Here is a 27,839-nt window from a genome sequence, read left to right on the forward strand (position 1 = left end):
GAACTGCTGGTTTTGATCCTTTCAGCTTCCAGCTCTTCAGTTTTATTAAGACATTTCCAAGCTTGTGGTTATCTCTTCTGTTACCCACAGTCTTTCAGATACCCCCTGATAGAGAGTACCTCAGGAATGACATCTATCAGTCCTTTCTCTACACATGAGTAGGTCATCTGCTTTTGATGACTTGTCTCATTTATGACAGCTAAATGATTTTGTCCCTATTTGTCATAAATATCAACTTGTCTTAGGCTTGTTTTTTTTTTCATTTCCAATTATTTATATTATCCATTGTGTAGGAAACAGAAACAAAATAAGATTTGTATTCATAACAAAATTTGTGATAAAAGTATAAAATAAGAGCAATGATGTATTCTCTTAGTATCAGCCCCATCCATCCTGAACAGTGATGCAAAAGTAATCTACTGTAGTCCTTGAGATTTCTCATCTTTCATTATTTGAACAGCATTATATTAGGACATAGTTTGTCTTAGGTAAGAGAGTAAACTTGAGCAAGATATCCTTTACCCTCAAGAAGCTTATTAACTATAGAGAAACATATCATTTGCACAAATAGCTATAACAAAAAAATACATGGTAAGTATATGAGTACTACAAGCAAAATGCTAGGTGAGATCCAAGAAATAGCTGTATAGCAGAATAGAAAGAAGAAATACCAAATACTGAAATCTGTAGACTCGGGTTTATTCTTGACATTTCCTTGTACTAGCTGCATTATCACATGCAAGTCACTACACTTTGAGTTTCAACTTCCTCATCTATAAATTGAAAGTAACAGTAATTTCACTTTTAATTATAGAATCATTGTGAGGGAAATATTCATTATACTGTTACTATACTGTTATATAAATGTGAATTATTGTTATCAAGGTCATTACCAGCTTGGCAGAGTAGGGAAGACTCTTGAGGACAAAAATGACATTTGATTTGGTCTGTATAGGATGGGTAGAGATTTAATAGGATGAGGGCAAGATTATTCCACACTTAGGAAGAATAAAGTAATGAAAAAATATAGGATGTCTCTGTAGGAAAGTGAGTATTCTGGTTTAACTAGAGTATAGAGTATGTGGGAGAGTAATATCAGTTGAAATGAGAATGGCACTGGATTGTAATGGGCCATGAATGCCATGGTGTAAGGAGTTTGAATTTTGCTTGGTAAGCAGTGAGGGAAAGTAAAATATATGAAAGATTAGACTTGTTTTGCTTAATTTCCAAAGGATACAACTAGGAATAATAAATGGATTAGAGAAGTTTTTTGCTTGATAAAAGAAAAATCTTCCTTATAATTTGAAAGTCTAAAAGTAGAGTGGATTGCCTTAGGAGTTCTCCCCACACTGCAGTTCATTAAGTAGAAGCTAGATATTGTAGAAGATATTCCTATTCAGGTGATATTTGGACTAGTTGACCCCTAAGGTTCTTTTCAAGTTTAAGATTTAGTGCTTTTGCAGGGATCTAGTGAAGGGCTTTGTGCAAAAGAATGACATCATGGTCTGATCTATGTGTAAAGATTACTCTTAAGCCTTGTGGAATATGAATTTTACCCAAGGCTGAGGAGACTGAAGACAGGAAGACCAGTTAGTAGGATGTTCATTGTTATAATAGTGGCAACAAATAAGTCACTGTGCCAATGGGAGCAGGGAGAATAGAGAGAAAGAGATCTGTTCCAGAAATCCCAGGAAATAGAATTGAAAGGATTCAGTAATTGATTACATATGATTATATATGAAAAGAGTTAACACCAAAGTTTTGAATGTGATAGACCTGATGAATGGTTCTACTACTGTCACCTGAGTGACTTCATTGCAATAGTCCTTATATGAGTATCCTTTCTTTTCTGTGCCTAATTAGCATTTTAGTTTTAAAAAGAAAGGCTATTCATAAACAATAAATCTCACCAATGTGACTGTCAAGTTAAAACTTCTTTATAACAGAGAAAACATTTGACAGTGCAGGTTTTTAATTTGAGAAAGTTTTGTGTTAATATTTTTGGAGTAGAATTATGCATGAAAGGAGACATCTCATCTCATTTGTATAATCTGCCATTTGCTTGTGCTTTATTTCCACTCTTAGAATAGGATTTTGCCTAGGTGTGTTTTCACTTTGAAGCAGCAGAAGGTCATTTCTACTTCACCTTCTGGATTTTTATTCTATATTTTTACCACCACTGTAGCTCTCCTAATGAGATGGTCTCTCATTCAGATGGATTTTTCATCATGAAACAATTTGAAAAATAAAAGCAGTGATAATAAAAACTGAATGTTAGCTTAGGACTTCCAGTAAATAACAGTAGATTTGAGGCTACATCAATGTGAATATACAGCAATGAAAAGGGTTGAATAGAATAAAAGAGCTTTGCCAGTTATGATTCAATAGGGGGGCATGATGAATTCTGGTTCATGACCATAATAGAAAATTTGTTCTTTCATTCCTTTGTTGAGTCTCCTAAAAGCTGTGGCTGATAGTAGAAACCTTCTCTACATAAACTAACCTGGTGGTCTTTGTAGCTATTATACTTCTTTTAAGGCAGCCCCCTACTCTACTCCACCCACACATAGCACATACATATACTTTGTGGGTTGCACTACCCAAGAGAAAAGAACTCTCTTTTCTTGTACTGATGTTAGCAGGAAGGGTGAGAAAAATGGGGAATTCAGATAGATAGACAACAAAATAAAATAAAACTTTGGTTTTTCAGAGATCTAAAATAACATTATTTTGGAGTACAGATTATATTTCAGAGTGGGAAGAAATTTTGGTGTATTCCAAATGTATTTCATATAAGAATTTCCTCTACAACATTCCTGATAGCTGGTTATCTAACTTATTTATATAGTGATTTAAAGTTTGTGAAGCTTTATGTACATAATCTAATTTTATCATCTCAATACTCCTGTGAGGTAGATGCTATTATTATCATCCCTATTTTCTAGACAAGGAAGCAAGCTTGGAAAAGTTTGGTGACTTGCTCAAGTTCATATAGCTAGTACACATATGATGCAGTACTTGAACTCTAGGTCCCAAATCAATGTTTTGTTTTGTTTTTAAGTCCTTACCTTCCATCTTAGAATCAATACTCTGTATTGCCTCTAAGGCAGAAGAGTGGTAAGGGCTAGGCAATGGGGATTAAGTGACTTGCCCAGGGTCACACAGCTAGGAAGTGACTGAGGCCAGATTTGAATTTAGGACCGCCTGTCTATAGATCTGGCTCTCAATTCACTGAGCTACCTAGCTACCCCTCCAAATCAATGTTCTACCCTCTGAGGTATGCTACTTCATACTACTGCCCAAGAAAGTCTTTTCTAGTTTTGAACAGCTGATACTTCAGGGTTGCTAAAGTCCAACATAGATTAGATTTTGAAGCAGACCATTTTTTAACAACTGTAAATATTAGCATGACCAAAGATGTGCTCTTGAGTGTTACTTGTTCAGTTCCCCACACACACATACATTTATTCAGACCTACTGGCTTTTCTGGCATTTTGAACATACTTGATGAATTTTTTGAGTTGTGGAGGGGCAATTTTCTGTCCAATCATCTATTTCAGCCTATTTTCAAAATTTGAGGCCTACCTCTTGTGTAGGGGCTACATTTCTGCCTACAGAGTCATTGTTGTGGGAGGTAATCCAAGAATAAGAAAGTCTATTCAATTACCAGTAACTGAGATTGGCTGATTAAGAAACCTCCCACAGAGTAACAATGCCTCTGGTTCTTTAAACTGGTCTCTTTTCACCCATGGTATTGGTGGTAATAGATGAGGATAAGACAAAACACACATTGACTTATTTTTTCAGGTCAGGATCTAACAGATGTAAGTAAAGGGAAAGACTTGCCATGCCAGATGTTTGGAAGAGTTCAGCAATTTCTTCCTTTCCCACCAGTCACTCTAACATTGCTCCCTCTGATCTACCCACCTACTCTATTCCTCTCCCCCCAGCTCTGGTTATAGGAAATATATAAAGAATAAGATTCTACCTTCAAAATTTGTTATCAAACATTTAATTGCCTGTTGTTTATTAGGCACTGATACCAGGTTTAAAAGATAAAAATATTGCCCTGCAAAGAAGTTAAGTTCCCTTGCAGTTAGCCATTTCTTTATTTGAAAATCACTATTCTTCCTCTCTGTGAAGGATATAAATGAATTAAGACATTGTTTCTGTTCATCTAGAACTGGAGAACATAGTAGCCACAGAACAAACAATGATTTTTACAAATGCTAGATATAGCCTGGTTTTTGCAGAAATGGCATAGATTTATTTATTAGAAATATTCAGCTATCTTCTAAAAATCAGTATTAAGCTATTGTGAACAATAGAATTTTGACATTTTAAAAAATCTCTGACTAATGAATACACACACACACACACACACACACACACACACACACACATATTCCAAAAGAAGCTATGATTTGGAAACATCATTCTTTTCCTTCTCTTTTTTTCTGAGTATTTAAATATGTCTTAGGATTTTTATCTGCTTTTAGAGCTTTTCTAATATTGTTTCCTAAATTATATTTATCTTTTTTATTGCAAATATGAGAGATTTTTCAACAAATAAAATTACTTCCTTTTCATTTAAATGTAAGGAAACAATATTATAACATCCTGTTAGCATTTTGAGAACTCTGGCTCCTGTTCAGTATTTGCCATATACCTGTGGGCCAAATTTTATTGAAATTCCTAAAAATTACATAGATGCTATTTGCAAGTTTTGTCAACCACAATTTTGCTTCAGGGTATAGACTGAATTATATGTTGTTGATATCCATTAGAGGTCTGCAAAACTTGATGAAGATCTGTAATGTTTTAAAAGACAATTTTGTGAAACAGAAAGACAAATATAAAATGCTAAACAGCCAGCTATGGTGGTTGCAACTTTTGGATTAACATTTATATTTTCCTCTTCCTACCCCTTCATTTTTAGATTTTATCTTTCTTTGGGGCTAGTACCTTCTATTACAAAAGGTAGAGTATCAGTTTCAGGAAGATCAGAATAACACTTGAAATTAAAGTGTTCTCTTCCTGTTAAGACACCTTCTCTCTCTATATATATATATCCCTTATTTGGGTAAAAAAAAAATCGAAGGAAGGAAAGAGAAATATTGAACATATACAAGTAAATGGAGAAATTGACCTAATTTTGAGTCTTTCATTGTGTTATGGCCTGCCATTTAATTCTAAAGCAAACCAACAACCCCTGTCCTATGAGACCATTTCTTTAAGCATGCATTTGATTAAAGGATCATAAAAGTTAGGTGATGGGTTCAGGAATAAGATGTTGTTTTCTTTTTCAAAAATTTATGTTTCAATGAGAAAAAGGGTTATAATGTTGACATTGCTAAGTAACAGAATAAAAATTACAGTCAAAACTATTTTTGTAGTATGAGAGCTTAGCATAAAAATAGACATCTCCTAAACAAGATTAATTTTCATTGAAATTCAGTTTTTTAAAAATACGTTTTTTATTGTTGTATATGACAGGAGTTATTAAATGCATTCAAAAGGCATGTGACATCTTGGAATTATTTAGCAACTTATAGTTCACTGTTGGAAGAAATTCAATAAAAAAGATATATTGTTATGGTTTATTATGCCAATATGTGTTACATTTACTAAAAATCAAGACAATAAGCTATTCAATGCAATTTTCAGCTCTTTTTTTCAAATTTCTTAGGAAACATCATCTAGTTCTTAAAGGACAATATTTCAGAGGTCGCAGGCAGTTTCATTTCTTCCTATTTGTTCTACCCTCCCCCTCTTGTTTTAAGATTTAAATAGCTATTTACTTAAGTGTTTCATTGGCACAAAAACAATGAATGTTTAGTGTCATTGGTTTTCTACTCTTCCTCCCTGCCTTCTAGACTTGCTTTTGCCTGAAACTTATGTCAAACGTTTATTAAAATTGTTTTTATAATAATGAAGATTTGAGCTTTCGTAGTATCTATGTGACATACTTATATATATATATGTATATATAATTATTTTTTAATTTTTTTTAATTTTTAATTTTATATTTTATTTTTATTAATGATATAATTTCCTTTGAATCTGTAGATTTCTGTTCCTTAGGTGAACAAATCTCTTGATAAATATATTTTTTTCCATGTTTTGTTTTGTTGGTGGTATTATGGTTTTCATTTTAGGAATTTTTTTTCATTTTAGGAATTGATCCAGAGAAATTAGATAGAATTCAGCTTCCAGTGCAGACTGAAGTTGAGAAGATCTCGTATAACCACCTACTTGCCGAAAGACTCATTAGGATAATGAACTATGCTGCTCAGCCTGGTAAGTGTATCTCAAATGAAACACTAGTAATTTTAAAAATGCCACACTGGAACAGGAGCAAGAACTTAAATTCAAATTTTTTCTAGTCCCAGCTTTTCTGTTGTCCACCTAAAGAATCCATTTTTTCTCCTCCTACCTCACTTTACTCATCTTATTTTTTAAAAAGCATCTGAAAAAATGTGAAGTACAGTCTCAAATGTAGAGGTGGTATCGTTTAATGGAAAGTTCACTGTCCTAGAGGCCAGAAGACCTGTGTTCATGTCCTGACTCTTATATTTAGTAGCTTCTGACCTTGGACAAGTCTTCAGTTACCTAATCATGAACATGTAGCTTCCTCTTCCTACCCCCTTCATTTTTAGATTTTATCTGACTCTTAACTGCTTTTTATAAGGTTGTTGAAAAAGTCAAATTAGAGAATGAATGTGAAAGCATTTTATAAATCTAAAATGTTATAAATGTAATGTATAATCATAATTATTTAGTAAAACACTCCTAGTATTTTCTATGGCTCTTGTCTACTGCCCAAAGAATTCAACTGTAACCTGGGAAAATGTAATTTAAGGTATATGTTTTGGGGAGCTGGGTTTTTTTTCCCCTTTACTATTATACATTTTATTTTAACTTCTGCTGAAGGGATAAGTATTCAGTGGCAACTTGTTGTCACCGTTCTTAAACCAACCAAAATACTTCACAAAAATCATATGTGGTTTTGGGTCAGATGAATTAAATAAGTATAAATGTGGAGGCTGTTATGAAGTCTTAGAGAAGTGATTCACAAAAAGAAATGTAATTCAATACAGAAATTGTATCTACAAGATTATGATAGCAGGAAGAGGACTTACAGTAGAGTTTGGAACTTTTAGAAAAAGAGAATAGGAGAAAACTTGGGGGAAACTCAGGCTCAGATGGAAAGCAGTAGGATAAACTCACTCAAAAATAAATGCAACTAGGAAAAATGATACACTAATTTCATTACATAATGGTAGTTGGAAAAAAATTAAGGGAAGAGAAAAAGCCTCATTTGTATTACTCTTTATTTTATTCTCACAATATCTTGCATATACTAAATATTCAGTTAATGCTTGTGGAATGAAGAAATTAAAGTCCAGAAGTAGGTGATCTGCAAAGGTGAGGCAAATTCAGGGGTTTAGGCTTCAGCAAGAAAAGTTTTAAACGGAGCAGCTGGGTGACTCAGTGAATTGAGATCCAGGCCTAGAGTTGGGAGGTCCTAGATTCAGATCTGGTCTCAGACACTTCCCAGTTATGTGACCCCAGGCAAGTCACTTGACCCCCATTGCCTAGTCCTTACTACTCTTCTGCCTTGGAACCAATACAGAGTATTAATTCTAACATGGAAGGTAAGGGTTTTAAGGGGAAAAAAAGAAACATTTCAAACAAAACAGAGAAGTAAACCCCAGGGCCCAGAATTTTGCAGAATGTTAAAATGAACTGGCTTTACTAGCCCCACTTTGGACTAAGTTTGGCAAGAAAAAAAGAACTGAAAAGAAATTATTCTTAAAAATCATTTCTCCAGGGGGAAGCTAGGTGGCTCAGTGAATTGAGAGCTAGGCTCTGAAAGGAAGGACTGCAAAAGGAAAGATGGAATTTTGCAAGAAGAGTTGGGTGACAGCAAAGACCATTGGTAGGAGAGGATGCTGGGAGAGAAGAAGGGACTTTGCAAAACTCCAGAAGGAATTCTGGGCTTTTTGAGCAGAGACCTCTAAAAAAGCAAGAAGCATTTCTTTGTTGGAGACCTCCCCAAGAACCATAAAAGGATTCATTGGTATATTGCTCAGAAACTACTTCTGACAAGTCATTTAATCAATCTGATACTTCGAGGACCTTCTTAATAGAGTGTCAGACTCTTCAGATTCAAGAGGGTCATGGACTCTTTGCCTTAAGAGCCCAGCTCTCTCCCTTTGCCCGTTTTGCACCTGTTCTGACTATTCCTTAGTCCAGTAATATTATAGATAGTTGAGGGAATTAATGGGACGGGAAGAAGAAACTCAAGTTGGCTGGACAACTACTTGAATGTTGGACCTTTTTTTAGGGGGATATAAATCAGGGACCCTGACTCCCTCTTTCCAACTCTCCTTCTTGCCTTATAACCATTGTTCATTAAACCTTTTATTTAGCAGTCAGATGTTTTTTGGAGTGGCATTTTCTTGAGGCTTAGGGAAGGTAACTTGCTGAGGCAAAAGATCAGCCTTAACAGAGATCAACCAAGACCCCTCCCTTGCTGAGCCAAAGACTCAGGAGGAGACTTGTCTCCTTGACCTCCTTGTGCCAGGAAATTTAGGGGTCCCCCCTGGTTTACCTGATAGGGGAGACCTTCCTTCAACTTCCCATCACCATCTCACAGCAGGGGATTCCATATTTCCTGTGCAGTTCCCCTTGTCAGCATCACCTAGGAGAGGTGAAGGAGATTAAGAGCCTGTCCATTGAGGGTTCCTATCACACAACACTCTTTCCTTCACAACAAGCTCCCTATAAATCATCGACTTACCATCATTATGATAACACCAAAGTCTAGTTCAGTTATGATCATTGCAGCTCAGAAACAAGAGGCCTGGGTTACTTCTTAGCTGTGTGATCCTGGGCAAGTCATTTAACCTCCATTGCGTAGCTCTTACTTCTCTTCTGCCTTCGAACCAGTACACAGTATTGATTCTAAGAGAGAAGGTAAGGGTTGTTTTTTTTTTATTTAATAATTTTTCTGTAGAAAAGGAGACAAATGGCATGAAGTAGAGAATAAGAGATTGCTTGTAAGAGACCTTTTAATATTTTAAACTAAGTCATGGTAATTGAATAACTGTTAAACTAGCCAATTCTAGCTTCTCCAAAATTCTCTTGTAATAAAGTAAAATATTTGGGCCTTTTAAAGCATCTCATGACTTGTACTATGCTAATATACTCCAGTAATTAGATACTGTTTAACAAAATAAATAAAAATATAGTACAAAATAATGTTAATTTGTGGTTTTCTAAGTCAATATGCAGTCTAAAGGGATCCTTTCTATTTGAGTTTGACTCCAATGGTATATATTATGCAGAAGAATAATTAAAATTGAAAGTCCACAAATTCCAGGAGCATGGTTATTGGGGGAAAAAACCGTCTTATCAAAAAATGTTACCTTGTAAATAATGGCAATAGGACTTCACCAGGAAACTCAATTTGTTGACCCCCTTCATAGCACATTTCATCAAACTTGCTCTTTTTTCTTGTTTAGTAATCCAGTTGTAGATGTATTATGATAGAATATTTTCTCTCTTTCGATACCTCCCTGGATGAATGCAGGGCACAACTGAGCTAATGTGCGGCAACACAGTGAGGTAGAATGGAACAGTACCGAGAGAAAAGGACTTTGGCCTTGGCCTTGACTTTGGCATTAACTTGTTTCCTTGATCACAGACAAGTCAATACTTCTCTGAGCGTTAGTTTCTTAATCTGTAAAAATGAGAAAGATGACTTAGTTTTTCTCTGAAATCTTTTATAATGATAAAATTCTGTCTGGCTCTTAACTCTCATGTGTTTTAACTGATCTGAGTTCACAATTTCATAAAGATAATTACACATTATTTTTATCTGAACATATTACCTCACACTGCCCAAATTAATTCTCATCCACCAGTTCTCTCATTCAGAAAACCTCAAAGAACCTTCTTGCAGTTATTCTTTTTGGCATTTGACTCTTTGTAAGAATCTCAAACAATCTGTAAACTTGAAAATTTTCACTAAGTACACTCTCTTCGTACACTCTCTTCTAACTAATATGCAAAAATGTTAAATAAGACCAGTTGTAGCACAAGGGAGACCACACTTGCTTTCAATTATATAATTAATGATAACTAAAATTGTGAATAAGAAATGATCCCTAACCAACCATAGTAATGCCAACTTGGAGGAACATAGTAGTTCATGAGTATATCACATCCAAATTTACTTAATTATAGACATTTTCCATTTTCATGTTTGTCTTATAATATCCTAGAGGATTCATGCCTCAGCCAACAGTGGAGAAATATGGTAAAATTTTGAGTTTGTCCTGGGTTATAATTTGCAGACCCAAGATTTATTAGTGGAAAGGGAGCCTATGTCCTGGGGATAGGACTGTGTTTCTTTAAGTTTCCCAGGTCAGTCAATAAACACTTATTAAGGCCTTGCTGTGGGCTAGATCCTGCCCTGTAAATTGAAGATAAAGAGAAAAGCAAAACTACAATCCTTGATCTCAAGGAGTTTACATTTTATGGGGGAGGCTTTCTATGGAAGTATAGCATTTAAAGTCTTGAAGTAAGCCAGGGAAGCCAGGACTAATTAAAAAAGGTGACTGTGAAGAGGGAGTGCAATCTAGGCACAAGCTTTAGACAGTGTCAAAAAGCACAGAGATTGAGTGTTGTGTGTGAGAAACACCAGGTAGATTAGTATGGTTGGATCACTACATAGCGGGGGAGAGAAGAGTTACAAAAATAGAAAAAGTAGGAATGAGACAGGATATAAAGAACTTTAAGTGCCAGAGGATTTTATATTTTATCTCAGAGGTAATAAGGAGCCACTGGAATTATGAAAAGGAGTGGGAGGGAGAGAATGGCCTAGTAGCTCTATGCTTTTAAAAAAATATTTAAAAAAAATAAAGGATGACATTAAGGTTGTGAACCTGTGTGAGTAGGAGGATGCTGATGATCTTGATAGAAACAGGAAGTTGTGAGAATGATGGGACTTAAAAGGAAAGAAAATGAGTTTTAGTTTAGAACAAAGTAAGTTTGAGATTCCTATGGAATGTTCATTTCTAGATATCCAAAAAGCAGTTAGTGATGTAGAACTAGAAGTCAGGAATGAAACTAGGACTGAATATTTAATTATGGGAATTATCTGCATAGAGATGATAACTGAATTCATAAGAACGAGAGATACTATAGAAGGAGAGAAGACAAGGCCTTTAGAGAACTTTGAGGGAACTAGTGAGAGGATCTTGGGCTGTACCAGCTTTTCCCTGTTCTTCCTAAAAATTCAATATAGAAACCTAAGGAAATACTATGATTATAATCAAATGGTACTTATGAATTATCTATTTATTTTAAGTGGTCATTCATGTGTATTAAAACCCAGAATAGTTCTGCTCATTAACCTATTTTCAGATTTCACAGATTATTTTAGCATTGGCTGCATTACATTTCTAATGGGCACATGAACAGTATAATTGTGTAGGGAAGACAGATATTTAGGGTTTGCCCTCTTCTTTCCATTGAATTTTAGTAGCTTGGATGATTTTTTAAAAGTTTATTGAACAATTAAAATTTTTGTGGAATATTAGTGGAAAAAGAAATGATCTATTCAAATGAGCTAAGCCTTTGAAACTGTTTACTAAGTTAACTCTCATTCTCCATAGATGGAAAAATCAGACTGGCCACTTTGGAACTTAGCTGCTTGTTACTAAAGCAGCAAGTCATGACAAACAGTGGCAGCATTATAAAGGATGTTCACCTTGCCTGCCTTGAGGTAAGGACCTATCTTCTCCTATAGAGGGGTAAGCTTTTCAACCAAAATTATAACCCACCTCATTCAGTGGATAACATTAGCAAGGAGTAGCAGGATCTTAAATTCTTTCTCAAGAAATTCATATTCTTTCTTGAATCTAAAATTTACTTTAAAAGTCTCACATTATAATTAGATACTAGTTTTTTTTTCCAGCAATTATTTGATCCCTGTGTCATTTTTAGCAACTTTTTCCCATATAAGATTTGATTCTTTTTTGTACTTTTCTGTCTTAAATAGGGTGCAAGAGAGGAAAGTGTTCACCTTGTGAGGCATTTTTATAAGGTAAATATATATATATATATATATACACATACATATGTAAATTTATAACACCCCATTGATTTCTCAAATGTTTAAACTTGTGCAGTAGATTTTAAAGTAGAAAGAATATGATCCATAAAAGGAGATTGAGAAGAAATCATACATGTAGGAAGAAAGCCAAGAGAAAGCAATGTCACACCAAAGGAGAGTATGCAGTAAGAGAGGAGAGTAAAAAGAAAGGTCAGTAAGGATGAGCACTTAAAAAATACTAGCAGATGTTTGGAAAAGAAAAAAAAATACTATCCGATCTTGGAACTAACAGATCATTTGTAACTTAGAAAGTAGCAATTTCAGTTGAGTGGTGAAGTCAGATCACAAAGATTGATGAACAGAAGCAACATATGTAAGACAAGAGAATATAAACTGATACCTTGAGGGGATGGGAGAAGTAAGAAAGGATAAGAGAGACTTGGGAATGTTTGTTGATAACAAAAAAAGAATATGAGGAAGAAATTTGAAGCTTAGCAAGAAGGTAGATAAATGTAAGGGCTATCTGTTGGAGAACACAGAAGGCCCCCTGGAAGGGACAGTCAGAACTGGAATAGGACATTGGAAAGACAGGATTGAAGTGGGATTTGGAAAAAAGAGTTGTTTATTCTTAAATATGTACTAAGAATGGAAGCAAAGAAAGGGAATAGAGGATGAATCAAGATTATAGAATAGTCAAGTAAAAATAGTCAGGAATGTTAAAGCTCAGATTGAGCTGAGATGAACAAGGGAAGCTAATGATAAAATAGGATTGTTTTTTTTGTTTTTTAATCCTCACTTTCTGTCTTAGAATCAGTATTGTGCTTTGGTTCTGGGCAGAAGAATGGGAAAGGCTAAGGAATAGGGGTTAAGTGATTTGCCCATGGTCAAACAACTAGGAAGTGTCTGAGGTCACATTTGAACCCAGGACCTCTCATTGCTAGACCTACCTTTCAATTCATTGAGCTACCCAGCTGTTCCCAGGATTGTTTGTTGTTGTTTTTAATTTATATTGGAATCAAATAAAAGGACAAAACTATTACGTGGCATAACTAAGATAACTGACAATAGAATGAAAAATTTCTTAGTAGTTATTTTGCTCCTATTTTCTATGCAAAGAACAGAAAAGGAAAGAATAAAAATGACTAGAAGAGAGATGATATCTAAAATAGATAAGATACTAAGAGAGTACTATCTAATTGCTCTTAATATGTTAGGTCATCAGTATCCCAAGTTACTAGTAGCATATGTGATTATTGATACACTGCCAATGATAATGAAAGATTATGGAGAACAGGAGAGGCCTGGAGAAGTCCAAATGCCTAACTTATTTTTACTTTTATTTTTACTTTTTTATTTGATTTTTTAATGAGGAGGGAATGAAGTCTAAAATCAGTAAGTTTGGCCCAATTCCTTGTAGAATTTTAAATAATACTAATAGAGGAATGGTTAACAAGCATCTAGAAAAGGAAGCCATAACTTCATAGCTTCATGAAGAGCATGTCCTGCTAGAACAACCTCTCTTTTTTGGATACAATTACTAGAATGGAAGACCAAAGAAATACTGTATTATACTTCTTAGCTAGATTCAAGAAAGCATTTTACTCTATCACTCATGCTCTTCTTGTAGACATAATTAAATTGTATAGGTTCAGTTGTAGTCCAGCAAGATGGATTTAGAACTGATTGAATGGAGTCAGAGAGTCATCAGGGATGATTTGTGGCTGCCTTGAGATAGGAAGTCTTCACTGGAATGCCCTGGATAAAGCAATAGAGAGCATTCTTATCAAATTCACATCTGACATGAAACTGGGAGGGATAGGTAATATTGGATGATAGACTTCAAAAAGATCTTGACTAGAGTGTTAGGGTGAATCAATAAAAAAAAAATTTAAAGGGATAAATTTATTGTCATATTTGGGTTGAAGATGGAATTTATTTCAGCAGTATAAGATGAGAGAAGAGTAGCAAGGTAGCAGTTTGAAAAAAGTCTTGGGGTTTTAATTTTCAAAATGCATCAACAGTGTGATGTGGCAATCAAAAAAACAAATTTGATCTTAGCCTGCACTGGGGGCAGATGGGGTAGGTGGGGATATTGTAGAACATGAAGGAGATTACAGTTTTTCTCTGCCATCGTCTTCTCACATATGAAGTCTTGTTTTTGGTTCTGGTCACCACATTTTATGAAGAACATTGGCCAGAGAAGGTTAACCTGTATTGTGAAGGACCTTGAGGTCATACCCTATCAGGATTGATTAAAGAAACTGGTATGTTTAGCCTGCAAAATAAAAAAATAACATAGGGGCAACATATCTACCTACTTAATGAACTGTCATATGGAAGATGGATTAGTCTTGTCCCAGTTAACCCCCCTAGGGCAGAACTAGGAGCAGTGCTTAGAAGTTACAAAGAGGCAACTTTAGACTTGATATCAGGAAAACTTGCTGTTGTCGTCCAGTCTTTTCAGTCATGTCTGACTTTTTGTGGAGATTTGTTTGGCAAAGATACTGGAGTGGTTTGCCATTCCCTTCTGCAGCTCATTTTATGGATGAGGAACTGAGGTAAATATGGTTGACTTGTCTAGAGTCACACAACTAGTTAATGTCTGAGGCCAGATTTGAACTTAAGAAAATATGAGTCTTCCTGAGTTTAGACCCAAAATTCTATCCACTGTGTTATCTAGCCACCCCTATCCAAAAAGGGAATGTGCTGCCTGGGAAAGTAATAAATTCTCCTTCATTAGGGCTTTTCAAGCAAAGGTTGGGTGATCACTCACTGAATAGGTTGTACAGAGAATTTTTGTTGTATTACATGGCCTCTGAAGTCTCATTCAACTCTACAATTGTTTGATTTTTTTCCAAAAGGCATTAAAGAGAGGATAATAATATCAGAACATACTTAGCACAATCTTCTAATGCTTCTGTATTTAAAGTGTAGCACTATGGGAATTCCTATTCAGAATGATGACCTTGAAAAATTAAAAAATTGTAAGGTACTTTGTGAATCATCTTAAGAAATCATTTGTTTGACAAAGTTTAGAATTGGCATCTTTTTAAAACATTTGAATATTAACTTTATTTTACTTATTTGTAGTATTTATTTTTAAACTAAGCACTTACACAAAAGAAAAGATGTAACAGTTTTCCTTTCCTTTTTTCCTCTCTTCTTACACTCACTCAAAATCATGTAAAAGAGACTGCAATGCTGTCACCTTACAGTAATTAATGTGAATCCCTCATTTCTATTTTAGTTTTGTTTTAAGAGCTTTAAAAATCATTGATGGACAAAATGTGAGATTTAGTATATCATTTCATTAATACATCATTTCACATTATATGTGTGTGTGCATGAGAGAGAGAGAGAGAGAGAGAGAGAGAGAGAGAGAGAGAGAGAGAGAGAGAGAGAGAGAGAGTTCCTGATGATTTACGAGAACTTGGTAATGAAAAACAGATGGCTTAACAGCCATGAACTGGGGTTTATAATACTTTTCTTGTTTATGGAAAAAAATGAATAATCTTTCCCTTTTTATTTTAAGGGAGAAGAAATTTTTTTGGATATGTTTGAAGACGAATATAGGAGCATGACAGTAAGTGGCTAGTCAAAGTTACCAATTGTATGAAGAAATACGCTTATGTTAGAATACTGCTGATTTCCTTTAATGTTCAGCAATTGTGTATCAAAATGAGAACATTGTTTAAATTATACTTCCTTGCAGTATGCTAAAGATTAGTAGAGGAATTTAGTTGTGTTTTTTCTTATTAACCCAATGGGAAATTTAATTTATGTCTACCATTTGTTCTTAGTGCTGTTGCTGTTGCAGATTATATCTTATTAGTACAAGTAGGACTCTCAGAAATGCTCATTGGAAATAGATGCATTTTTTTCCAAGCATGATTGAGTTCTTGGGGTGTTCTTGGGGCTAATTGCCTTACCTCTAGATTCATAGCCTCCTTTTTTTTTCATTTTTTTTTCTTTAGAATATTTTTCCAGGGTTTCATGATTCAGGATTCTTCGCCCCCCTCTTCTTCCCTCCCCCTTCCCAGAGCTGACAAGCAATTCCACTAGGTTATATACATATTATTGTTCAAAGCCTATTTCCATGTTATTCATATTTGCAATAGTGATCTTTTAACATAAAAACCCTAATCATATCCATATCAAGCTATGTGATTGATCTTTTTGTTGTGATGTGATGTGATGTTTTTCTTCTGCATTTCTACTCCCACAATTCTTTCTCTGTATATGGACAACATTCTTTCTCAAAAGTCCCTCTGGATTGTACTGGGTCATTACATTGCCGCTAGTAGAATAGTCCATTACATTTGATCGTGCCACAGTGTATCAGTCTCTGTGTACAGTGTTCTGGTTCTGCTCCTTTCACTCTGCATCAATTCTTGGAGGTCTTTCTAGTTCACGTGGAATTCCTCCAGGTCATTATTCCTTTCAGCACAATATTAGTCCATCAACATCAATTACCACAATTAATTCAGCCATTCCCCAATTGATGGACACTCCCTCATTTTTAAATTCTTTTGCCACCACAAAGAGTATAAATATTTTTGTACAAGTCTTTTTCCTTATTATCTCTTTGGGTACAAACCCAGCAGTGCTATGGCTGGATCATAGGCAGATAGTCCAAATTGCCCTCCAGAATGGTTGGATCAATTCATAACTCCACCATCAGTGTATTAGTGCCCCTATTTTGTCACATCCCCTCCGATATTTATCATTTTCCTTTGCTGCCATATTGGCCAGTCTGCTAAGTGTAAAATGATACTTCAGAGTTGTTTTAATTTACATTTCTCTAATCAGAAGGGATTTAGAATATTTTTTTATGTGCTTATTGATAGTTTTGACTTCATTATGTGAAAACTGCATGTCCCTTTACCATTTGTCAATTGGGGAACATTTCCTCCGTTTTGACACTCTTCCCTTATCTGCTATTCTTGAAGCCTTGAAACTCTACCACTTAGCCTATGACTTATTAAGGGTGGAAAATATGTACCTGATTGAAACCCCATCCCTCCCTAGAAAATAACTGCTTCTCTTCAACATCCCTGAACTTCCCAGCATCCCTTGAACTTGGAGTCATAAGAGAAGAAATGTTAAGAGCTATGCCAGGATCTAGGAGAGGTAGACCATCATAGACTCCTTTCTCTTGTTTTGTTCTTCAAAGCAACCTCCAGATTCTGGATGCACCCATATTTCACTATGTACTGTAACCGTATTTCCTATCTTATACTTTTCCAGATTCTTGTCCCACATTCCTTATCCCCTTGAGCATTTCTGTTAAGTTAAATGACCATCCTTTTTTGAGGTAAACTTGCCAAATAAAGGACCTTTGCATTGCTATCTTGTCTGGCGCTCCTGAGGAGTCCTTTTACATTCCCAAAATAGTCTACCTCACCAATTGTATTGACTGTATTTCTAAGCATTAATATTATTACCACAACTTTAGTCACAGTTCCCACTCTAGATCAATTTTGACTATTGCCTTATATGTTTTCATGGAGCTATATTAAGAAAAAATGTCAATTAGCCTACATTTCTGAAATGCTTTCTATGATCTACTCTGGAGATGTAGCAACTCCCATGTCATCTTAATGGTGATGTATGTGTTTGTGTATTTCTGCTTATTGGTTTCATTGATAATCACAGTCAACCCATCGTTGCTTGCAATCCCTTAGTGGAATTTACTGTTATATACTTTTCCATTAATCATAATGAAGTATATTTAGTTGTTATTTGCCCTTTTATTTTACCCCATGATAGGCCCTTCTCTAATGAAATTCTACCAACCTGTTTTACTTTTAGAAAACTTGAGGCTTATTCTTCTGATAAACATTTAAATGCTATTGTAATTATGAATTAGCTGTTTGGAGATATGTTACAATAGTCTTTTCTACAATCAAATATTTATATTGAGTACCATTTGATTCAGGTTAGCGATTGGTAATTTGAGGGATACCATGGAGATTTGGCCTCTAAAAAGATGACCCTCAAATCTATATATCCAGTCCTTATGTTTTCCCTGAGTTCCTGGTCTACAGGTTCATCTATGTGCTAGACATGTCCTCCTAAATGTCTTGCCAGTACCTCAAATTCATGGCTAAACTGAACTTGTATTACTTCATAACTTTCCTTTTCCTATCTTCCCTCTTCCTTCCCATCACCTAGTTCAAAACTTTGGAGTTACTTTGGAATGATCTTTCCAACCCCATCATATGAACTAGCCAGTCATTTATGAGATTCTGTGGATCTACCTCCAAAGTATCTCTTGCATCTGATTCTTCTATACTTAAACTACCACTATTTTTAAAATCAAGTCTTTATTTTTTCCCATCTAAAATATTGTAATAACCCTTTAATTGACATTCATGGTTCCATTCTCTCACCTCCAATCCATTTTATGTTGCAGTGTTCAGATCGATCTTCATAATTGAAGCTATTTTGAATCTTTTTCTTTCCTGTATTGCTATGACTAGATAATTCATTACTGAGTTACCAGCCTACTGGTTGTGAGCTTCTTCATTCTTGACTAGGCTGATCCTTGAAAAGCAGAAAAAGTCTTTTGTTGGGATTTGTATTAGGGGAATTAACTGAGGGTTATGTTGATGGAAAGATCAGATCAGCCAACCTCCTCCCTCTCCTTCTCTCCTCCCTTTTCTCCCCTCCTCCCTATCCTTCCTCTCTCCTCCCTTCCCGCATCATTTGGTTCTTCTGTTGGTATCATTGAAATCAGCTCTAAGTGAGTATCTTGGTATATTATACAGATAACTCACTCTTTGATAAGTTTAAACAAGGGGTTTTATTTAGGAGAAGGGAAAAGGTAGGGAAGTTGATGGGAGAGAGGGTTTGGGTTTCCCTAATCCTACAATACTCCTAAGTTGAAGGATAGTGGAATAGAGTCTTTGAATTGGGAAGATGGATAACAAGTCTGAGGATTTTAGTCACTTGAGTCTTGAAGGGAGAAATCAGTGAGAGCAGGATCTTTTCAGTCCTTACACCTTCTTGTCCCAAGAGCAAGAGACCCAGTCTCTCAGCTTGGCTGTTCCTTCTTCAACCTTCCTTCCTGGTCACCATTCCATTTAGAATTCTCTCCTTGATTGACAGTTCTTCAGGCCTTTCTTCTTCAGCTCTGCTGCAAGCTTTTTTAATTCTCTCATCCACGATCCCCCATTTTTGTCTTTGGCTAGGATGCATCCTGTATTGATGTTACTTACCTCTTAAATTTGTCTTGACAAATTCCTATCTATCTAATTCTTAACCCTATTCTATGTTAAATATTCCTTTACCCTCCAAAACAATAAATCCTAATCTGTCTTAACTATTCTAACTAACTCTATGCTAGGTTTGGGTATAGGAAAATGGTTTAGGTAATAGGGATTTTACATGAATATAGTTTTGAACATAATAGTAAACCATGTAACAATTTGAATAATTTCAACAGTATTTTGTCGTCATGTCCCTATTTTGTCGTCTTATCTCCTAATGTCTATAACTTATACTAGGTAAAAGTTTCTATGACTAACAATTGTTTTTTTTTTAAACCCTTACCTTCTGTCTTGGAGTCAATACACAGTATTGACTCCAAGGCAGAAGAGTGGTAAGGGCTAGGCAATGGGGGTCAAGTGACTTGCCCAGGGTCACACAGCTAGGAAGTGGCTGATGCCAGATTTGAACCTAGGACCTCCCGTCTCTAGGCCTGGCTCTCAATCCACTGAGCTACCTAGCTGCCCCCTATGACTAACAATTGTTACTAACATGATTATATAACCTAATTTCTATACTTATTTCTATATGTCTGTTCCTATATTCCCTAAAAATTTGAACAAAGTTTCTAAGCTGTCCCAATCGTTAGTAATTATAACATTAATAAATTAATATAGTTAGTCTGTTAGTATATTAGTATTTACATATGTACATAGGATTGTATCTGTACAGATTTACATATGTACAAATATAATACATTTTTTTGATTTCTGTGCAAACTCATGCAGATAAGAAATTTTCTCTGTTTGAATTTTCTACAGAAATTTATATATATATATATATATCAGTATGAATTTTGTGTTACAGTTACGCATGTGTTGTATACTTACCCATTCCATGAGATTTTCTTCCACATTGTGTTTCTGTGTAGCATATTTATGTATATATATATATATATGTGAAATTAACATGTATGCTGCAATCTTGCATGACCTCATGAACACCAGTCCAAAATTTCAAAGTCCTTCCATGTCTTTTGATGTTGATTGTAGAAACATACATGTCTTGGTTTTTTCATCTGTGCTGGATACACCTGTTGCCTGTCATCTGCTCTTGATTGAAGTCCTGTGTTTTTTAACATTCAGGAACATGCATGTGTGTAAGACTTTACATGTGCATGCATGTAAGATTGAATTTTGTTTCATTGTGCATAGAAGTAAGGCATGAATTCTTCATGTGTGCTTGTCAGTGTTTATCAGATAGTTCTTCAGGCATGGAAATAAACTTTTCATATGATCATCTTCATGCGTGGGTGTATGTACTATGTTGTATAATTTCTTAGATGTATGTTATAATTATAAATTTGATGCTATCTTATCTCAGATGATGTTTGATTTTTACAAGGGGTTTTTATTGGTCTTGTTTGCTTCTCTTTGATGTTTATATTAAATTTTGTTGATTATTGACATTTCTTGGAGATAGAGTGATGATAGTGATATATTACATTCAGTTCATAGAGTTATATCTTTTTAGTCAATTATATTGTTACTTTTTCTTTGTTGTTATAATTGTTACAATAGTTGGTAGAGACTTTGTATAGACTTTTTTCATTGGAGCTTATTCTAAAGTGAATATTTTACTGTCTGTCTGTTTTATTGTCTATCTTTCTATCTGGAGCCATTTCATTTGGTTTTGCAGTGCTTCTTTCTGTTTCAATTTGTACTCATGTGCTTTCCTTTATACTAACATGTGCAATGCTCTCTTGTCCCTTATATTTTGTCTTTCATAGCTTTCCATTCAAAGAGACTATTATTGATTATGGCTAGGGCTATTTGTTTCAGATGTCATATTTATGTATTTTCATTGCTGGTAATGTCATGAGTATGATGCAATTTCACATGAGAAGTGTAAAGCCAAGGATCTTTTTGATCAACCTTTACCGATGTCAGTGTGACCATTACAACGGTTAGAGGTTCAATCCATCTTGGTTCTATAGGAGATTCTCTATTAAAATTCTTGAATTATACTTTGTCTCTTGGTTTTATCTTATGCAATGAAAAATCTAATGGTATTCTTTGCACAAGTAATCCAAATTTCCTTAGATTTTCCAGGCTATCTTGTATTTGTTTCAGATCTTCATGCAGTACACATTCCCCTTTTAACATGGATAGATATGATGACTTTACTGTCCTACCATGCCAAAGTGGTTGACCATATATAGCATTTCAAATGGTGATATTTGCAAATTAGTTCTAGGACTAGTTCTTATGTTAAACAAAACACGAGATATAACATCTGTCCATTTTAAGTGTGTTTCTGAACAGAGTTTACCTATTTGTGCTTTTAATTCTTTGTTCATCCTTTGCACTTGGCCTGAACTTAGGGGTCTGTAAACAGAGTGATAATTGCATTTGATTCCCAAGTTCTTGTAGATTTCTTGCAGAACATGGGAAGTGAAATGAGACCCCCGTCTGAGTCTATGGTATCAGGAATTATCTCTTTTAAAAGAAATCTCACTACTGAGGCTGTGTCATTTTTCTTTGCTAGACACACTTCAACCCAACTTGTCAGTCTATCCACAATAACCAATGCATATTTGTATCCCTTGTGTAAAGGATAATTTTAGCCTTGTGACCTAAACTATATTAATTATTTGGTCGCCATGGATATCCCAAATATAAAAAAAATACCCAAGTCAGCTGGAAATTTATGGTGATATAATTAATATAGTGGAAAGAAATTAAGAAGAAGGAAGAAGGAAAGGGTGTAGGATTTCTTCCGCCTGGCTTGTGCCAGGAGGAACACCAGAGTCTCTAGGAAGGTAAGGTTTTGGAGAGTAAAGGAGGAAGGAATCAGCCTGAACTCCAAGTGGGTTCAGCCAAGATGCCTGAACTGAATTAGCTCAAGGGAAAACTTACCGCCAAAACCCAGACAAATAGCTGCCACCATGCCAAGATGTCGGAATGCTTAGCATGCTGCCAGCCAGAGACGTCTCTCCAGGGAAAGAGAGAGAAAAGAGGAAGTGATGTGCCTTATATAGATGGTTTTACATCACTTTCCTGTGTCTCATCTGTACCAATTGATAGCTTAGCTTGACTTGGGACAGCTCAGGGGTCTGTCAGCTGTTTCTGCACTGTCTGTTGAAGGCCATCTTCTTAGAGACTTAATCCTTGAGTATGGGTGTAGACATTCTTGACCTTGTTAAGCTAAGTAGAGTGGAGCAATGTAGAGTTCCCAAGACGTGATTCTGTTAGACCAAGTATCTCCATTGTTACCTCCAAATCAGGAAATAGCTAAATCAAATCTTCTAAAGAAGTATGGTCTGAGTAGGGCGGAGTAGTTTTAAAGTTCACACTTGTCTGTGGGCATGTTAATATAATCAATTTGAATACATTGGAAAGGCATGTAGCTGAGAGGTCTGCCTCCCAATTCTATGTTCTTAAAATGTCCTTGTTTATATTTTCTACATGTTTCACATGCCTGACAAGTTCTAATGGCATTTGTTGTTATTCCTGGTGCCATCCAATAATGTTATATTGTATCTAGAATACCCTGAACCCCATAACATCCTTTTGCATGAATTATGGTGCACAGATGTTGATATAGTTTTCTGGGGAGAATAGGTTTACCCCTTTGAGCAATCTAGATGCCTTTGATTAATTTAATGCCTAGCCACTCCTTCCATGACTGTATTTCATCTCCATTGTAAGCTTCGGTAAGATTAGGCTTCTCAGAGAGAAATTCAGCACACAGTGGGGTCCAAATCTCACAGTGTATTTTTCAGTTACATCTGCTCTATCATTCCCTAGGGATATTTTGTCCTTTCTATGAGTATGTGCCTTGCATTGGATTATGGCCACCTCTTTTGGAAGTTTACGGCTTTTATAAGACAGTCTATTAATTTGCTATATGCAATTGGTTTCCCAGCTGATGTTTTATACCCTCTATTTTTCCATATGATTGCAGAAGAATGCAAGGTAGAGAAAGCATAGTGAGAGTCTACAAAAATGTTAACCCTTTTTCCTTTTGCTAACTCCAGAGCCATGAGCAGGGCCTTTAACTTGGTGCCTTGAGTGCTAATATGACTTGGCAATGATGCATGCCAAAGCATTTTGTCTTTGTCAACTACCGTAGCTCCTGTGACTCTACGTCCTTTGGGAATATATGAGGACCCATCAGTGTATAATTCTATCTTGGGATTAATAAGAGGTGTGTCCTTAAGGTCTTTGTTACATTTATGCATCATCTCCACTACTTGTTTGCAATCATGCAGTGGTTCACCAACTATTGGCAAATCTGGAATCAGAGTAGCTGGGTTTAGTGGTGTATATCTATGAATAGTGATGTTATCATTGCTTAACAAAATGATTTCATAATGGGATATTCTTGTATCAGCAAATGAATGCATATTCTGCAACCTTAGCAGTTTTTCTATTTGGTGTGCAGAATACACATGCTGCTTGCATCCCAGTACTATATCATAAGATTTCTTAATTATGAGAGCTGTTGCCACCACGCTCCTGAGGCAATGCACCATTCCTTGTGTGACAGAATCGAGGATAGTACTGTAAAATGCTATAGCCTTTAAATTCAGCCCAAAATACTGTGCTAACATTCCAGAAGCAATGCCCTTAGCTTCATGGACACATAAGTGGAACTCCTTCTTATAGTCTGGTATTCCCAAAGCTGGAGCTGATAGAATGGCTCCTTTCAACTGTGACAAAGCATGCAGATGTTCTTTGTTTAATTGCAACAGTTCTTTAATTTCTTTCTTTGTCAAGTCAGTTAAACATTTGGAAATGTGAGAATTTCCTACTATGTATTGTCTTGAGAAACCAACAACCTCTAGAAATGCTCTAAGTTCTTTCTTGGTCCTAGGGATGCCTAGTTTCTGTATGTCTGCTATCCTTTTATTAGAGATTTTCCTGGTGTTCCCCTCCAGGACAAATCCAAGATAGTCTACTTTTGAGAGAACCCACTGGATTTTCTTTTTAGAAACTTTGTCCTCTCTTATGCAGCTCTATTAATAACTTCTTTGAATCTTCCAAACATGTTTTTGGGTCAGATGATGCTAGCAGCAAGTCATCCACATAATGTATTAATTTGCTATGTTTGAAAGTTATGTTAGCTAGGTCTCTCTGTAGAAGTTGGCAAAATATGGAAGCTGATTCACAACATCCTTGTACTAATCTTGTGTAACAGAGCTGAGTTTGTCCCCATTGGAAAGCAATAATTTGAGAGTCAGGGTGCAATGGAATGGTAAAAGTATGCATTGCTTAAGTCCAACACTGTGTACCACTGAACTTCTGAAGGTATTTGTATGATTATATTGTTTGGAGAAAGTGTGACAGTGTGGATTTTTCTTATGAAGTTATTTACTGCCCTAAGATCCATTATAAATCTCCAACATGGTTTTCCATCTTCATTAAGCTTGTTCTTTTTAATAGCCAGAATTGGACACTGTTTCAGACACTGTAGGTCTTAATATGCCTTGTTCTAACAAGCTGTTTATGATTGGTGTTATGCCTTCTTTTGCTTCTCTGCTTAATTTGTACTAAGGTATCTTAGGAGGAATTCCTTCCCTGTCTTCAGTTTTCACTGGTGTTACTGATTTTATTCTACCCACATCATTCTGATGTTTAGCAAACACCCCTTGTGGAATATCTTTAGGTATTTCATACATAGATGTTTACATTTGGGGTTTTTTCAGGTTCTTCTTCTAATTGTTCCAGATATAATAATGGATAGTGTTTTAGTGAATGTTTGGGCAAATACAAGTATATTTTCCCAGATCTTTCACATTGCAACATCGCTCCAATCTTACACAAAAAATTCCATCCTAAAAGGTTATCTGGACATGAAGGAATCAATAGAAATATATGATCAATGGTGAGAGGACGCAATTTGACCATTGTGCTTTTGAGCTCAGGGACCTGTTTGTATTTGTCCATTAGCTCCAGCTACAGAAACCATACCCCCATATTGGTATCCCCATGACATGTCTTTAGTACTGATTTTGAAGCACCAGTATCCACAAGAGCTTTGTATTTTTTTCTTTCCCACTTTAATCCATACATATGGCTCTGGCTTTTGTGTAAATATGAAATTTATTGTTAGTGACTCACTCTTCTCTGCTCTGCTATCTCCTGCCATTTGTATGATTGAACTAGTTAAGTCTTCTTGGCTTAAATCATTTCCAAAGTGATCTTCATCTAAGTTTGATTATATTCTGTCTCTTCTTCATTGGAAAATGAATTCAAACCATAGCTATGTTTAATCTGACATATTCCTTCTTGGTCAAACCTCCCCCAACCATTTAGAATGTTGGTTTCATGGCTGTCCTTTGAATTCTTGGCTGTCCTAATAGTAGCTAAGTTTTGCATTCTATACATATTTTCAAATTTAACTGTTACTTGACTTCCATTACCTTGAATATTGTGTTATTTTCAAATGTAATTTCATTTTCATTTTCATTTAAATTTGTAATTTCTAAATTATTTACCATAGGATGAACAATTTCAGCTTCTGGTTTCAAGCTGGATGTTTTTTTCTAAGGAAGTCTGTACCATATAGCTATTTGAAGTTTTAACTGTTTCAAGTGGGGTTTTCTATTTATCTGTGAGTTTTTGTGAATCTTTTAGAGATACATTAAAATTATTTGTAACAGTAACCTTTTGCTTTGATTTTCTGCTATAGTCCTTTTGCTGCAGGGAATTGAAATTTTGTTTCACTGTGTTTTTACCAGCTTCTGTTTAGGATTATGTGAGTTTTTATGACTTTTGTTTGTACAAAATTCATTCCCTGTGCTCAATCTGCATTGAAATAAAGTTCTCTAAGTATGTTTTTACTTGTTTTCTGATTTTTTTTTCATGAGTGGTTACTATGCTATTTATTTCAGTTTTTATCTGAGCAATGATATTTTTAATTTCTTCATCTAGTTCCTTCACATGTCTCTGCCTTTCATATGATATTTTGCTTGGTTTGCTCTCCTCATTACTCACAGACTCATCAGCCTATCTCTCACTATTTTGCACCTCATGAACTATTCTCTTTCTATCACCATGCATCAAACTAAATAAATTATATTTTTGGCTTCATAAATCCCTTCTTACAATATCTGAATGTTTGGGTTTAGTTTCTGCATTAATAGCTGCATGCATTTCTTCAAGATTTGATGCTTTCTGATTTGATTTCAAACTACAATGATTGCAGCAACTATTTCTCTGCTGTTTGTATTGTTTTCCTCCTGTGTTCTCATTATAGACTTCATATTTCTTTTTGAGAAAGCAATCTTTTATGAGGTGTCCAGTTTTATGGCAAAAGAAGCATTGTCTGGTTTCCCGTTGTACTTTCCTTTGCTAATAAGAAGGTTTTGTGTATGTTTTGACTATATTTAGATTTTTTATTTCTTGGATCTATTTTTGCTTCAAATTCTGTTCTATACCCTATAATTTTTGCTTTGATTCTAACACCTGCCTATTTTGTTCTGTATGACTGTCATAAAGATATAATGCAGAGTCCTGAAGTTCAGATAGAGTCACTGTATCATATTTAGAGAAATAGGTTTTGAAAAAATTTCTTAGGCACGATGTGCAACCCCTAAGAAATTGCCTTCTGACATGAGCTGCTTACTCTTCTGAGTCCTTTTCTATCCCCATAATGGACTCTGCAGTTTCAGAGAGGTGGTCAATGAATGTGGCAGGGTGTTCCGTTTTTCTTGGACCAATTTATCAAATTTACCCCATGCATTTGGCTTGGAGCAAAACATTTTGATTGCCTGGAGCAAATCCTCCCTGCATGTACTGAGATATGTCATGCTTGCCAGGTTAGAGAAGTCAAAATCTTCTCTTTGCTCCTCTGTTGACCAGCTCATCAGGGTGCTGTCAGATCTTGTTTTGTCAATAAACTGACAGTGTTTATGGGGGCTGAACAACTCTGACAGAAAGAACTCTGTGCCATCAAAACTGGGCTCAAAGATCCAAAAACCCCTTTTTACTTCCTTGTGCAATCTATGGGACTCTGAGAAATTTTGGGAATCTTTTCCTAATGGAATCCAATTCCTGTGTGGTAAGCTGTTTGTGGACTTTGGAGTATAAAAGTCCTGCTGTGTCTGAGATCTTTGTGATGACCTTCAAAGGAAAAATTTTCTCAGCATCCTTATTTGTACTAGTGACCTTATCCTTGTCATTGCCCTATGCACCCGACTTATTCTTCTTGACTTTCTTCTCTTTATCTTTTGTTACATTGTCTGCCTGTCCGTTTCCCACTTTGATCTGATCTAAACCCTTTTTCTTTAAAAATTCTTCACATGTATTCTTTACAAGATCTTCTAAGTTAGTGTCCACTACCATGAGTTGTGCTGCTGTCCTTTGTACCATAAACTTATAGATGTTCTTCATGTAAGTAAGAGTCTGTATAGCAGCCATGGTAAAAATGTAAACCTGAGTGATCACTTCCAACAAGATGGTATTGTTTTGAAATGGCATATTCATCAGGAGTGTAT

General features: G+C 35.4%; 1 protein-coding gene across 6 annotated transcripts in view; it reads left to right on the plus strand.

Annotated features, from left to right (window-relative positions):
* CLEC16A (C-type lectin domain containing 16A) overlaps positions 1-27,839 on the plus strand; it is a 248,519-nt gene that overhangs the window by 90,332 nt on the left and 130,348 nt on the right. For all 6 annotated transcript variants that reach the window (XM_056806144.1, XM_056806145.1, XM_056806146.1 and 3 more), the window contains exons 13-16: positions 6,178-6,300; positions 11,688-11,797; positions 12,074-12,118; positions 15,660-15,710. In XM_056806144.1, coding sequence (XP_056662122.1) covers positions 6,178-6,300; positions 11,688-11,797; positions 12,074-12,118; positions 15,660-15,710 — 329 coding nt within the window. The remainder of the gene's footprint in view (positions 1-6,177; positions 6,301-11,687; positions 11,798-12,073; positions 12,119-15,659; positions 15,711-27,839) is intronic.

This window comes from Monodelphis domestica, chromosome 7 (genome assembly GCF_027887165.1).
Source record: "Monodelphis domestica isolate mMonDom1 chromosome 7, mMonDom1.pri, whole genome shotgun sequence".
NCBI classification, from domain to species: domain Eukaryota; kingdom Metazoa; phylum Chordata; class Mammalia; order Didelphimorphia; family Didelphidae; genus Monodelphis; species Monodelphis domestica.